This window comes from Nerophis lumbriciformis, linkage group LG37, assembly GCF_033978685.3.
Source record: "Nerophis lumbriciformis linkage group LG37, RoL_Nlum_v2.1, whole genome shotgun sequence".
In the NCBI taxonomy this organism is placed as follows: Eukaryota; Metazoa; Chordata; class Actinopteri; order Syngnathiformes; family Syngnathidae; genus Nerophis; species Nerophis lumbriciformis.
Window position 1 is genome coordinate 2,121,252 of NC_084584.2, and position 13,728 is coordinate 2,134,979.

General features: G+C 46.2%; 1 protein-coding gene across 1 annotated transcript; it reads right to left on the reverse strand.

Moving 5' to 3' along the window:
* Positions 1-860: 860 nt before the first annotated feature.
* LOC133577454 (major histocompatibility complex class I-related gene protein-like) lies at positions 861-13,442 on the reverse strand. Its single transcript, XM_061931308.2, has 7 exons — positions 13,090-13,442; positions 10,961-11,227; positions 5,859-6,137; positions 4,241-4,543; positions 4,070-4,174; positions 3,979-3,996; positions 861-1,674 (listed from the first exon to the last, which is right to left on the reverse strand). Exons 1-6 carry the CDS (start codon positions 13,244-13,246, stop codon positions 3,983-3,985), a joined length of 1,125 nt encoding a protein of 374 aa, XP_061787292.2. The 5' UTR covers positions 13,247-13,442; the 3' UTR covers positions 861-1,674; positions 3,979-3,982.
* Positions 13,443-13,728: the final 286 nt, after the last annotated feature.

The following is a 13,728-nucleotide window of genomic DNA, read 5'->3' on the forward strand; positions in this document are numbered from 1 at the left end:
CGCCTTGACTGCACCTAGAAATTCTGTCCATAAAAGTTCAGAACAGAATGGGTGACAAAGGGCAGCCTTGGCGGAGTCCAACCCTCACTGGAAACGTGTCCGACTTACTGCCGGCAATGCGGACCAAGCTCTGGCACTGAGCATACAGGGAGCGGACTGCCACAATCAGACAGTCCGATACCCCATACTCTCTGAGCACTCCCCACAGGACTTCCCGAGGGACACGGTCGAATGCCTTCTCCAAGTCCACAAAGCACATGTAGACTGGTTGGGCAAACTCCCATGCACCCTCAAGGACCCTGCCGAGAGTATAGAGCTGGTCCATAGTTCCACGACCAGGACGAAAACCACACTGTTCCTCCTGAATCCGAGGTTCGACTATCCGGCGTAGCCTCCTCTCCAGTACACCTGAATAGACCTTACCGGGAAGGCTGAGGAGTGTGATCCCACGATAGTTAGAACACACCCTCCGGTTCCCCTTCTTAAAGAGAGGAACCACCACCCCGGTCTGCCAATCCAGAGGTACCGCCCCCGATGTCCACGCGATGCTGCAGAGTCTTGTCAACCAAGACAGCCCCACAGCATCCAGAGCCTTAAGGAACTCCGGGCGGGTCTCATCCACCCCCGGGGCCTTGCCACCGAGGAGCTTTTTAACTACCTCAGCAACCTCAGCCCCAGAAATAGGAGAGCCCACCACAGACTCCCCAGGCAATGCTTCCTCATAAGAAGACGCCACCCACAATATTTCAATTAAATTTTGCTCAAATTATTTTTGATATACCGTAAGATAAATAATAATAATAATTTCATTTAATCTAACTTAACTTCATACAAAAGCAGATTGCTTTTGATGGTTTTATTTTTAACAGTCTTACACAACACTTCCTGATGTATAATACAATGCAAAAATGTCCATTTCTGTCACTTTATCCTGCATCCTCTTGAAAAGTCCAACATTTTTCCCGGTCAGATTTGGACAACCATCTGTTGTCGCACCTGCCAGCTTGTCCCATTTCAGTCCTAACATGTCCAAACCACGCATTTACCTCTGTGAACAAGTCATTACCTGTGGTTGTCCGTTTTAATTGACTGCATGGCTGCCAGCTCCTCCGTGATTAGAAAGTCTGTAGTTATCCCAGGTAAGAAAATGAGCAGCTGGGCGGGGGTCATGTACATCGCAGCTCTCATCCAAAGGCCAGCGAAAAACTGTCAAAGTCGGCCGTTCTGTTCTGTTCTAACAGTTAACAAGTGTCACATACCAAGTTACATGACTGTAGGCTGCGGAATTAGACAAGAAAAAAGCGTGAAATTTGCACACAAAAAAAAGTTAGCACAGTGATGTTAGCATGAGAGGAAATACAACTTTTACATGTTTAAAGACATTAGATGTTTATCAATTAAAGATTTAGCGTCCAAACACTTCGTTTCCTCATCCTTGGAACAACAAACATAATACTTTGGCACTAATGTTGGCTTTTTAGGTGAATGATCAACATATTTTGTCTTTTAAATGGTTTAAGTTAATTATTTTGTCTTTTGAATGCTTTCTTTGCACACTAAACCTTCTTCTTGTTCCAGACTAACTTTATTCTTTCTATTCAGTTTTGCTTTGTCCACCTGACCAAGACGAAGACTGTCCTCATGGCGCCATCTTCTGGCTTTACTCCTCAGTGCCTGCAAAATCATATTTTATTATCTCTCACACAAACTACACAATTATTACACAATAACTTCTGCTAAAGTCTGCCAGCTGATGTTAGCGAGCTAATGTCTGCAAGCTAATGTCTGCTAGCTAATGTTAGCTAGCTAAAGTCTGCGAGCTAAAGTCTGCCAGCTAATGTTAGCGAGCTAATGTCTGCAAGCTAATGTCTGCTAGCTAATGTTAGCTAGCTAAAGTCTGCGAGCTAAAGTCTGCCAGCTAATGTTAGCGAGCTAATTGTCTGCTAGCTAAAGTCTGCGAGCTAATGTTAGCGAGCTAATGTCTGCTAGCTAAAGTCTGCTAGCTAATGTTAGCGAGCTAATGTCTGCTAGCTAAAGTCTGCTAGCTAATGTTAGCGAGCTAATTGTCTGCTAGCTAAAGTCTGCTAGCTAAAGTCTGCGAGCTAATGTTAGCGAGTTAAAGTCTGCTAGCTAATGTTAGTGAGCTAATTAACTGCTAGCTAAAGTCTGCAAGCTAAAGTCTGCCAGCTAAAGTCTGCTAGCTAATGTTAGCGAGCTAATTGTCTGCTAGCTAAAGTCTGCCAGCTAAAGTCTGCCAGCTAATGTTAGCGAGCTAATTGTCTGCTAGCTAAAGTCTGCTAGCTAATGTTAGCGAGCTAATTGTCGGCTAGCTAAAGTCTGCTAGCTAAAGTCTGCGAGCTAATGTTAGCGAGCTAAAGTCTGCTAGCTAATATTAGCGAGCTAATGTCTGCTAGCTAAAGTCTGCTAGCTAATGTTAGCGAGCTAATTGTCTGCTAGCTAAAGTCTGCTAGCTAAAGTCTGCGAACTAAAGTCTGCGAGCTAATGTTAGCGAGCTAAAGTCTGCTAGCTAATGTTAGTGAGCTAATTAACTGCAAGCTAAAGTCTGCCAGCTAAAGTCTGCTAGCTAATGTTAGCGAGCTAATTGTCTGCTAGCTAAAGTCTGCCAGCTAAAGTCTGCTAGCTAATGTTAGCGAGCTAATTGTCTGCTAGCTAAAGTCTGCCAGCTAATGTTAGCGAGCTAATTGTCTGCTAGCTAAAGTCTGCTAGCTAATGTTAGCGAGCTAATTGTCTGCTAGCTAAAGTCTGCGAGCTAATGTTAGCGAGCTAATTGTCTAATAGCTAAAGTCTGCGAGCTAATGTTAGCGAGCTAATGTCTGCGAGCTAATGTCTGCTAGCTAAAGTCTGCTAGCTAATGTTAGCGAGCTAATTGTCTGCTAGCTAAAGTCTGCTAGCTAATGTCTGTGAACTAAAGTCTGCTAGCTAATGTTAGTGAGCTAATTAACTGCTAGCCAAAGTCTGCGAGCTAAAGTCTGCTAGCTAATGTTAGCGAGCTAATTGTCTGCTAGCTAAAGTCTGCCAGCTAAAGTCTGCCAGCTAATGTTAGCGAGCTAATTGTCTGCTAGCTAAAGTCTGCTAGCTAATGTTAGCGAGCTAATTGTCTGCTAGCTAAAGTCTGCGAGCTAAAGTCTGCGAGCTAATGTTAGCGAGCTAATTGTCTGCTAGCTAAAGTCTGCGAGCTAATGTTAGCGAGCTAATGTCTGCGAGCTAATGTCCGATAGCTAAAGTCTGCTAGCTAATGTTAGCGAGCTAATTGTCTGCTAGCTAAAGTCTGCTAGCTAAAGTCTGTGAACTAAAGTCTGCGAGCTAATGTTAGCGAGCTAAAGTCTGCTAGCTAATGTTAGTGAGCTAATTAACTGCTAGCTAAAGTCTGCAAGCTAAAGTCTGCCAGCTAAAGTCTGCTAGCTAATGTTAGCGAGCTAATTGTCTGCTAGCTAAAGTCTGCCAGCTAATGTTAGCGAGCTAATTGTCTGCTAGCTAAAGTCTGCTAGCTAATGTTAGCGAGCTAATTGTCTGCTAGCTAAAGTCTGCGAGCTAATGTTAGCGAGCTAATTGTCTGCTAGCTAAAGTCTGCGAGCTAATGTTAGCGAGCTAATGTCTGCGAGCTAATGTCTGCTAGCTAAAGTCTGCTAGCTAATGTTAGCGAGCTAATTGTCTGCTAGCTAAAGTCTGTGAACTAAAGTCTGCTAGCTAATGTTAGTGAGCTAATTAACTGCTAGCTAAAGTCTGCGAGCTATAGTCTGCCAGCTAAAGTCTGCCAGCTAATGTTAGCGAGCTAATTGTCTGCTAGCTAAAGTCTGTGAACTAAAGTCTGCTAGCTAATGTTAGTGAGCTAATTAACTGCTAGCTAAAGTCTGCGAGCTAAAGTCTGCCAGCTAAAGTCTGCTAGCTAATGTTAGCAAGCTAATTTTCTGCGAGCTAATGTCTGCTAGCTGATGACTGCTAGCTGGTCACACTCACCATGCTACAAAGTTGGAGCTGAAACCAGAAGAAAACAAAGCACAAGGGTGAGGTGTTTGCACGTTGCTATGACAATTTTCAAACCGCTCACCTTGTCTCTTCTTCCAAACAAAAAAACCGATGGCGGCGGCAACGGCGAGGACCACAAGGGCGGCGAGGGGGCCGGCGACGTGAACGAGGATGCCGGGAGGCTCCACTGTAGGAGAGCCGGGGAGAAGCAGGTTGGCAGGAAGTGGCTGGAAGAGCGCCGGTGTGCACTCACCGTAGTTGGTCAAGATCTTGGACGCGTCCAAGCCGACCACGATGTTCTCCTGGAGTCCAGACAGTCGGAAAACGCAGGCGTACCTGGACCAGTCGTGTGGCGGCAGCGCGCTGACGTTCAAACTCACGCTGAGCTGGAAGGTGTTGTCGTGGTTGGGCAGGAGCTCGCCGTGCTCCACGTGCTCGTGGAGCTCCACCTGGTCCCGGGTCCAGAACATGTTGGCCACGTCAGGGTAAAAGCCCGTGGCGTGGCACATGACCAACGAGGACGGACTGGTCTGGAGCAGAGACACCCGGGGACGCTCTGGATGGACAGAGGACAAGAAGGCCAATGTTTGCCGGTGGGCGCCTCCCCGGTGGACCGAGACTAAGGGCGCCCCCCCCCGGTGGACCGAGACTAAGGGCGCCCCCCCCCCTCCCGGTGGACCGAGACTAAGGGCACCCCCCCCCGGTGGACCGAGACTAATGGCCCCCCCCCCGGTGGACCGAGACTAAAGGTGCCCCTCCCCCCGGTGGACCGAGACTAGTTACCAATTCTGCGCAGGACACTTTGGCCAGTGTCCGCCGGTGGGCGCCTCTGGTGGGTCGAGACTAAGGGTGCCCCCCGGTGGACCGAGACTAAGGGCGCCGCCCCCGGTGAACCGAGACTAAGGGCGCCACCCCTGGTGGGCCGAGACTAAGGGGCCCCCCCCGGTGGACCGAGACTAGTTACCAATTCTGCGCAGGACATTTTGGCCAGTGTCCGCCTCTGGTGGACCAAGACTAAGGGTGCCCCCCCCTGGTGGACCGAGACTAAGGGCTCCCCCCCGGTAGACCGAGACTAAGGGTGCCCCCCCCACCCCCGGTGGACCGAGACTAGTTACCAATTCTGCGCAGGACACTTTGGCCAGTGTCTGCCGGTGGGCGCCTCTGGTGGACCGAGACTAAGGGCACCCCCCCGGTGGACCGAGACTAAGGGCACACCCCCGGTGGACCGAGACTAAGGGTTCCCTCCCCTCCCCCGCGGTGGACCGAGACTAGTTACCAATTCTGCGCAGGACACTTTGGGCAGTGTCTGCCGGTGGGCGCCTCTGGTGGATCGAGACTAAGGGCGCCCCCCCAGTGGACCGAGACTAAGGGTGCCCTTCCCCCAGTGGACCGAGACTAGTTACCAATTCTGCGCAGGACACCTTGGCCAGTGTCCGCCGGTGGGCGCCTCTGGTGGGCCGAGACTAAGGGCACCCCCCCGGTGGACCGAGACTAAGGGCACACCCCCGGTGGACCGAGACTAAGGGTTCCCTCCCCCCCCCCGCGGTGGACCGAGACTAGTTACCAATTCTGCGCAGGACACTTTGGGCAGTGTCTGCCGGTGGGCGCCTCTGGTGGATCGAGACTAAGGGCGCCCCCCCAGTGGACCGAGACTAAGGGTGCCCTTCCCCCAGTGGACCGAGACTAGTTACCAATTCTGCGCAGGACACCTTGGCCAGTGTCCGCCGGTGGGCGCCTCTGGTGGGCCGAGACTAAGGGCGCCCCCCCGGTGGACCGAGACTAAGGGTGCCTCCCCCCGGTGGACCGAGACTAAGGGCGCCCTCCCGGTGGACCGAGACTAAGGACGCCCCCGGTGGATTGAGACTAGTTACCGATTCTGCGCAGGACACTTTGGCCGAGTTCCAGGGTGCGATTGAGGCGCAGGGGACACTCGTTCAGCAGGCGGTGCTCCATGAACTCCATCCAGCCCTGGTTGTCGTTCCACTTCCTCTGGGTGGCGTCCATGGGAGGCTTCAGGGAGATCCAGCGCCGCTGCTCCATGTCCAGGTACAAGGTGTCCTCTCCGTCGTAGCTGTGGTGGTTGAAACCCCGGAACACACCCAAGTCCTCATCGTACTCACAGCCGTGCAACACCTGGAACACGTGCACACCTGCACACCAGGAGAAATGCTTTGTTCATTCACTCATTGACTGACTGACTGACTCACTCAATCACTCATTCACTGACACTCACTCAGTCATGGACTGATCCGTTGACTCACTCACTCACTCATTGAGTCTCTCACTCATTGACTGACTCACTCATTCAGTTATTGACAGATTCATTGACTCACTTACTCATTGACTGACTCACTCAATCATCGTCTGACTCATCGACTCACTCAGTCATGGACTGATTTGTTAACTCACTTACTCACTCAATGACTCTCTCACTCATTGACTGACTCACTCATTCAGTTATTGACAGATTCATTGACTCACTTACTCACTCATTGACTGACTCACTCACCCAATCATCTTCTCACTCACTAACACTCACTCAGTCATTGACTGATTTGTTGACTCACTTACTCATTGACTCTCTCACACATTGACTGACTCACTCACTCACTTATTGACAGATTCATTGACTCACTTACTCACTCGTTGACTGACTCACTCAATCATCTTCTCACTCATTCACTCACTCACCGACACTCACTCAGTCATTGACTGATTTGTTGACTCACTTACTCATTGACTCTCTCACACATTGACTGACTCACTCACTCACTTATTGACAGATTCATTGAATCACTTACTCACTCATTGACTGACTCACTCACTCAGTCAATCATCTTCTCACTCATTCACTCACTTACTGACACTCACTCAGTCATTGACTGATTTGGTGACTCACTTACTCATTGACTCTCTCACTCATTGACTGACTCACTCACTCACTTATTGACAGATTCATTGACTCACTCAGTCATGGACTGATTTGTTAACTCACTTACTCACTCAATGACTCTCTCACTCATTGACTGACTCACTCACTCACTTATTGACAGATTCATTGACTCACTTACTCACTCATTGACTGACTCACTCACCCAATCACCTTCTCACTCATTCACTCACTCAGTCATTGACTGATTTGTTGATTCACTTACTCATTGACTCTCTCACACATTGACTGACTCACTCACTCAGTTATTGACAGATTCATTGACTCACTTACTCATTGACTGACTCACTCAATCATCGTCTGACTCATCGACTCACTCAGTCATGGACTGATTTGTTAACTCACTTACTCACTCAATGACTCTCTCACTCATTGACTGACTCACTCATTCAGTTATTGACAGATTCATTGACTCACTTACTCACTCATTGACTGACTCACTCACCCAATCATCTTCTCACTCACTAACACTCACTCAGTCATTGACTGATTTGTTGACTCACTTACTCATTGACTCTCTCACACATTGACTGACTCACTCACTCACTTATTGACAGATTCATTGACTCACTTACTCACTCGTTGACTGACTCACTCAATCATCTTCTCACTCATTCACTCACTCACCGACACTCACTCAGTCATTGACTGATTTGTTGACTCACTTACTCATTGACTCTCTCACACATTGACTGACTCACTCACTCACTTATTGACAGATTCATTGAATCACTTACTCACTCATTGACTGACTCACTCACTCACTCACTCAGTCAATCATCTTCTCACTCATTCACTCACTTACTGACACTCACTCAGTCATTGACTGATTTGGTGACTCACTTACTCATTGACTCTCTCACTCATTGACTGACTCACTCACTCACTTATTGACAGATTCATTGACTCACTCAGTCATGGACTGATTTGTTAACTCACTTACTCACTCAATGACTCTCTCACTCATTGACTGACTCACTCACTCACTTATTGACAGATTCATTGACTCACTTACTCACTCATTGACTGACTCACTCACCCAATCACCTTCTCACTCATTCACTCACTCAGTCATTGACTGATTTGTTGATTCACTTACTCATTGACTCTCTCACACATTGACTGACTCACTCACTCAGTTATTGACAGATTCATTGACTCACTTACTCATTGACTGACTCACTCAATCATCGTCTGACTCATCGACTCACTCAGTCATGGACTGATTTGTTAACTCACTTACTCACTCAATGACTCTCTCAGTCATTGACTGACTCACTCATTCAGTTATTGACAGATTCATTGACTCACTTACTCACTCATTGACTGACTCACTCACCCAATCATCTTCTCACTCACTAACACTCACTCAGTCATTGACTGATTTGTTGACTCACTTACTCATTGACTCTCTCACACATTGACTGACTCACTCACTCACTTATTGACAGATTCATTGACTCACTTACTCACTCGTTGACTGACTCACTCAATCATCTTCTCACTCATTCACTCACTCACCGACACTCACTCAGTCATTGACTGATTTGTTGACTCACTTACTCATTGACTCTCTCACACATTGACTGACTCACTCACTCACTTATTGACAGATTCATTGAATCACTTACTCACTCATTGACTGACTCACTCACTCAGTCAATCATCTTCTCACTCATTCACTCACTTACTGACACTCACTCAGTCATTGACTGATTTGGTGACTCACTTACTCATTGACTCTCTCACTCATTGACTGACTCACTCACTCACTTATTGACAGATTCATTGACTCACTCAGTCATGGACTGATTTGTTAACTCACTTACTCACTCAATGACTCTCTCACTCATTGACTGACTCACTCACTCACTTATTGACAGATTCATTGACTCACTTACTCACTCATTGACTGACTCACTCACCTTCTCACTCATTCACTCACTCAGTCATTGACTCAGTCATTGACTGATTTGTTGATTCACTTACTCATTGACTCTCTCACACATTGACTGACTCACTCACTCAGTTATTGACAGATTCATTGACTCACTTACTCACTCGTTGACTGACTCACTCAATCATCTTCTCACTCATTCACTCACTCACTGACGCTCACTCAGTCATTGAGTGATTTGTTGACTCACTTACTCATTGACTCTCTCACACATTGACTGACTCACTCACTCAGTTATTGACAGATTCATTGACTCACTTACTCCCTCATTGACTGACTCACTCACTCACTCACTCAGTCAATCATCTTCTCACTCATTCACTCACTCACTGACACTCACTCAGTCATTGACTGATTTGTTGACTCACTTACTCATTGACTCTCTCACACATTGACTGACTCACTCACTCAGTTATTGACAGATTCATTGACTCACTTACTCACTCATTGACTGACTCACTCACCCAATCATCTTCTCACTCATTCACTCACTCACCGACACTCACTCAGTCATTGACTGATTTGTTGATTCACTTACTCATTGACTCTCTCACACATTGACTGACTCACTCACTCAGTTATTGACAGATTCATTGACTCACTTACTCACTCACTCATTGACTGACTCACTCAATCATCTTCTGACTCATCGACTCACTCAGTCATGGACTGATTTGTTAACTCACTTACTCACTCAATGACTCTCTCACTCATTGACTGACTCACTCACTCACTTATTGACAGATTCATTGACTCACTTACTCACTCATTGACTGACTCACTCACCCAATCACCTTCTCACTCATTCACTCACTCACCGACACTCACTCAGTCATTGACTGATTTGTTGACTCACTTACTCATTGACTCTCTCACACATTGACTGACTCACTCACTCAGTTATTGACAGATTCATTGACTCACTTACTCACTCGTTGACTGACTCACTCAATCATCTTCTCACTCATTCACTCACTCACTGACGCTCACTCAGTCATTGAGTGATTTGTTGACTCACTTACTCATTGACTCTCTCACACATTGACTGACTCACTCACTCAGTTATTGACAGATTCATTGACTCACTTACTCACTCGTTGACTGACTCACTCAATCATCTTCTCACTCATTCACTCACTCACTGACGCTCACTCAGTCATTGAGTGATTTGTTGACTCACTTACTCATTGACTCTCTCACACATTGACTGACTCACTCACTCAGTTATTGACAGATTCATTGACTCACTTACTCACTCGTTGACTGACTCACTCAATCATCTTCTCACTCATTCACTCACTCACTGACGCTCACTCAGTCATTGAGTGATTTGTTGACTCACTTACTCATTGACTCTCTCACACATTGACTGACTCACTCACTCAGTTATTGACAGATTCATTGACTCACTTACTCACTCGTTGACTGACTCACTCAATCATCTTCTCACTCATTCACTCACTCACTGACGCTCACTCAGTCATTGAGTGATTTGTTGACTCACTTACTCATTGACTCTCTCACACATTGACTGACTCACTCACTCAGTTATTGACAGATTCATTGACTCACTTACTCACTCATTGACTGACTCACTCACCCAATCACCTTCTCACTCATTCACTCACTCACCGACACTCACTCAGTCATTGACTGATTTGTTGACTCACTTACTCATTGACTCTCTCACACATTGACTGACTCACTCACTCAGTTATTGACAGATTCATTGACTCACTTACTGACTGATCCATTGACTTATTCACTCATTGACTCACTCACTCATTCAATCACTCCGACTTACTTACTCATTTACACTCACATACTCACTCATTGATTGAGCCATTGACTCACTGACTCACTCACTTGCTCATTGAGTCACTCAGTCATTGACTCTAACACAATCATTGACTCACTCACTCATTAGCACACTCCCTGGCTGAGTCATTGACTCACTCACTCACATTCCCAGATTAGTGTACAACATTAGAGGTAAATATTCTTCTTATCACAATGACGTCACTGACGAATGCTAATGCTAATGCTAACGGGGCAGGAATGGTCACCTTCGGTGCGGTTGAAGCGCTTCCTCAGAATGTCGATGTTGATCTTCCCAAAGTGGTCTTGGCGCTCCCAGAAGTCGGTCTGGGTCTTCCAGTAGCCCGGGTCCAGGTCCGTCATCCGCTCCATCCAATCCTGGGACGGCCCGGCGGTGTTGCTGACGCTGTCGTAGTGGTCGGTTTGGATCCCGTCCACCACCACCACCGCCACCGTGGTGGGCAGCGTGGGGATGCCGGTGGTCACCGTGTACACGTGCCACAGGGAGTGCGTCACTGATGACCACACAAACCAAAAACCGGAAGTTACTTGACATATTGACCAATCCGTGTTGTTGACCAACCCTAGTCACAAGCTACTCTTATTGTTAGCATCGACACAAACCGGAACCGGAAGTTACTTGACAACAACAATATGGATGAGACCTGCTAGGCTTATGACTGACATGGCTCATCCTTGACTTGAAGAGGAGGTAGGCCTACAGTCCGGACCACAGGTGCGACCTGTTCAGCAGCAGCAGGAGGAGGAGGAGGAGGTTGACTGACTGTGGCAGGACACCTCTGCCTCTGTTTCACTTCATGTTGCTGGTAAATAATATGGTTGTAGTAGTAGGCTAAAGTTAAATTATTTAGTATTCACTAATTAAAGGGGCAGAGCTTTAAGAGACATTTTAGCTTTTATATTTTATAAGATATATTTTTTGTAAGAACCACAATTAATAAATATATTTCAGTGAATCACTAATTGTTCAAATCTGTATATATATACACAGGTAAAAGCCAGTAAATTAGAATATTTTGAAAAACTTGATTTATTTCAGTAATTGCATTCAAAAGGTGTAACTTGTACATTATATTTATTCATTGCACACAGACTGATGCATTCAAATGTTTATTTCATTTAATTTTGATGATTTGAAGTGGCAACAAATGAAAATCCAAAATTCCGTGTGTCACAAAATTAGAATATTACTTAAGGCTAATACAAAAAAGGGATTTTTAGAAATGTTGGCCAACTGAAAAGTATGAAAATGAAAAATATGAGCATGTACAATACTCAATACTTGGTTGGAGCTCCTTTTGCCTCAATTACTGCGTTAATGCGGCGTGGCATGGAGTCGATGAGTTTCTGGCACTGCTCAGGTGTTATGAGAGCCCAGGTTGCTCTGATAGTGGCCTTCAACTCTTCTGCGTTTTTGGGTCTGGCATTCTGCATCTTCCTTTTCACAATACCCCACAGATTTTCTATGGGGCTAAGGTCAGGGGAGTTGGCGGGCCAATTTAGAACAGAAATACCATGGTCCGTAAACCAGGCACGGGTAGATTTTGCGCTGTGTGCAGGCGCCAAGTCCTGTTGGAACTTGAAATCTCCATCTCCATAGAGCAGGTCAGCAGCAGGAAGCATGAAGTGCTCTAAAACTTGCTGGTAGACGGCTGCGTTGACCCTGGATCTCAGGAAACAGAGTGGACCGACACCAGCTGGACTGCTGCTGAGTGGTCCAAAGTCATGTTTTCTGACGAAAGCAAATTTTGCATTTCCTTTGGAAATCGAGGTCCCAGAGTCTGGAGGAAGACAGGAGAGGCACAGGATCCACGTTGCCTGAAGTCTAGTGTAAAGTTTCCACCATCAGTGATGGTTTGGGGTGCCATGTCATCTGCCGGTGTCGGTCCACTCTGTTTCCTGAGATCCAGGGTCAACGCAGCCGTCTACCAGCAAGTTTTAGAGCACTTCATGCTTCCTGCTGCTGACCTGCTCTATGGAGATGGAGATTTCAAATATTGATTCAATGACTCAGTTAATGAGTGGGTAAGCAAATTAATGAGTGAGTGAGTGAGTCAATCTGTCAATAACTGAGTGAGTTAGGAAGTGAATGAGTAAGTTAGGAGGTGTTATGAGTATGTGAGTGAGTCAATGAATAAATGAGTGAGCGAGTGAAGCAGTAAATGAGTGAGTTAGCGAGCGAGTCAGTGAGTGAGTAGATGATTGAGTGACTGAGTGAGTGACTAGATGTTTGGGTGAGTGAGTGAGTGAATGAGTGAGTGAGTGAGTGAGTCAAACGCTGGTCACAAGCTACTGTTATTGTTAGCATGTTGCTAAAGTTCAACGGAGCGAAACGAGACTTCGACGTTGCTCTTACCAGGAGATGCGAGGCGGAAGCAGAGAAGAAAAAAGAATATAACTTCCTCCATTTTAGCACCAATTCTTCTCGTCCAAACGAAAGTGAAAGACTTTAAGCAGCCTTGTGGCACGAAGTTGGAAAAGTGATGTACTTTGGAATCCGGTGGTGACGTCATACCGGAGGTTTGTGTCCAGAGGTACGGTGGCCGACGAGGGACAAGACGTTAAAAAATATATATCTTTGAAAACAGCTCAGGAAAATATACTCGGACTTTTTTGTGGGAGTTGCTGGTAGATATTTGCCAACCTGCTGACCCAGACCGCGTAGAAGGTACAGGAGAGGAATTCATTACGGTTGTTGAGTATTTTCCCGCACTTTCAGACTAAGAATATCTTCTCTGGTCCAAGTTCCGCCTACAACCGGAAGTTCTGAGTGACCAATCAGGCGTCAGGACCCGCCCACTCACTTTGACGACTGACTTTGACAGGTGAACTCAATTCATTAAACACGTTTATTCAAAAACATTGAGAAAATAATGAATTAAATTGTGAAATCCTTAAATGAACACTGAAAGGATGAATTCAGTCGAAAGAAATAACTTTATTAAAAATCATAAAATGATTAAAGTGTCAATAATGACATGGTGAAATTAAGAAA

Coding starts and splice junctions, on each gene's coding strand:
- LOC133577454 (XM_061931308.2), bottom strand. CDS start 13,246: ATGACGTCACCACCGGATTCCAAAGTACATCACTTTTCCAACTTCGTG. Junction 11,228..13,089: donor CTTCCGCCTCGCATCTCCTG/GTAAGAGCAACG, acceptor TGTGGTCATCAG/TGACGCACTCCCTGTGGCAC. Junction 4,175..4,240: donor CAAGATCTTGACCAACTACG/GTGAGTGCACAC, acceptor GCTCTCCTACAG/TGGAGCCTCCCGGCATCCTC.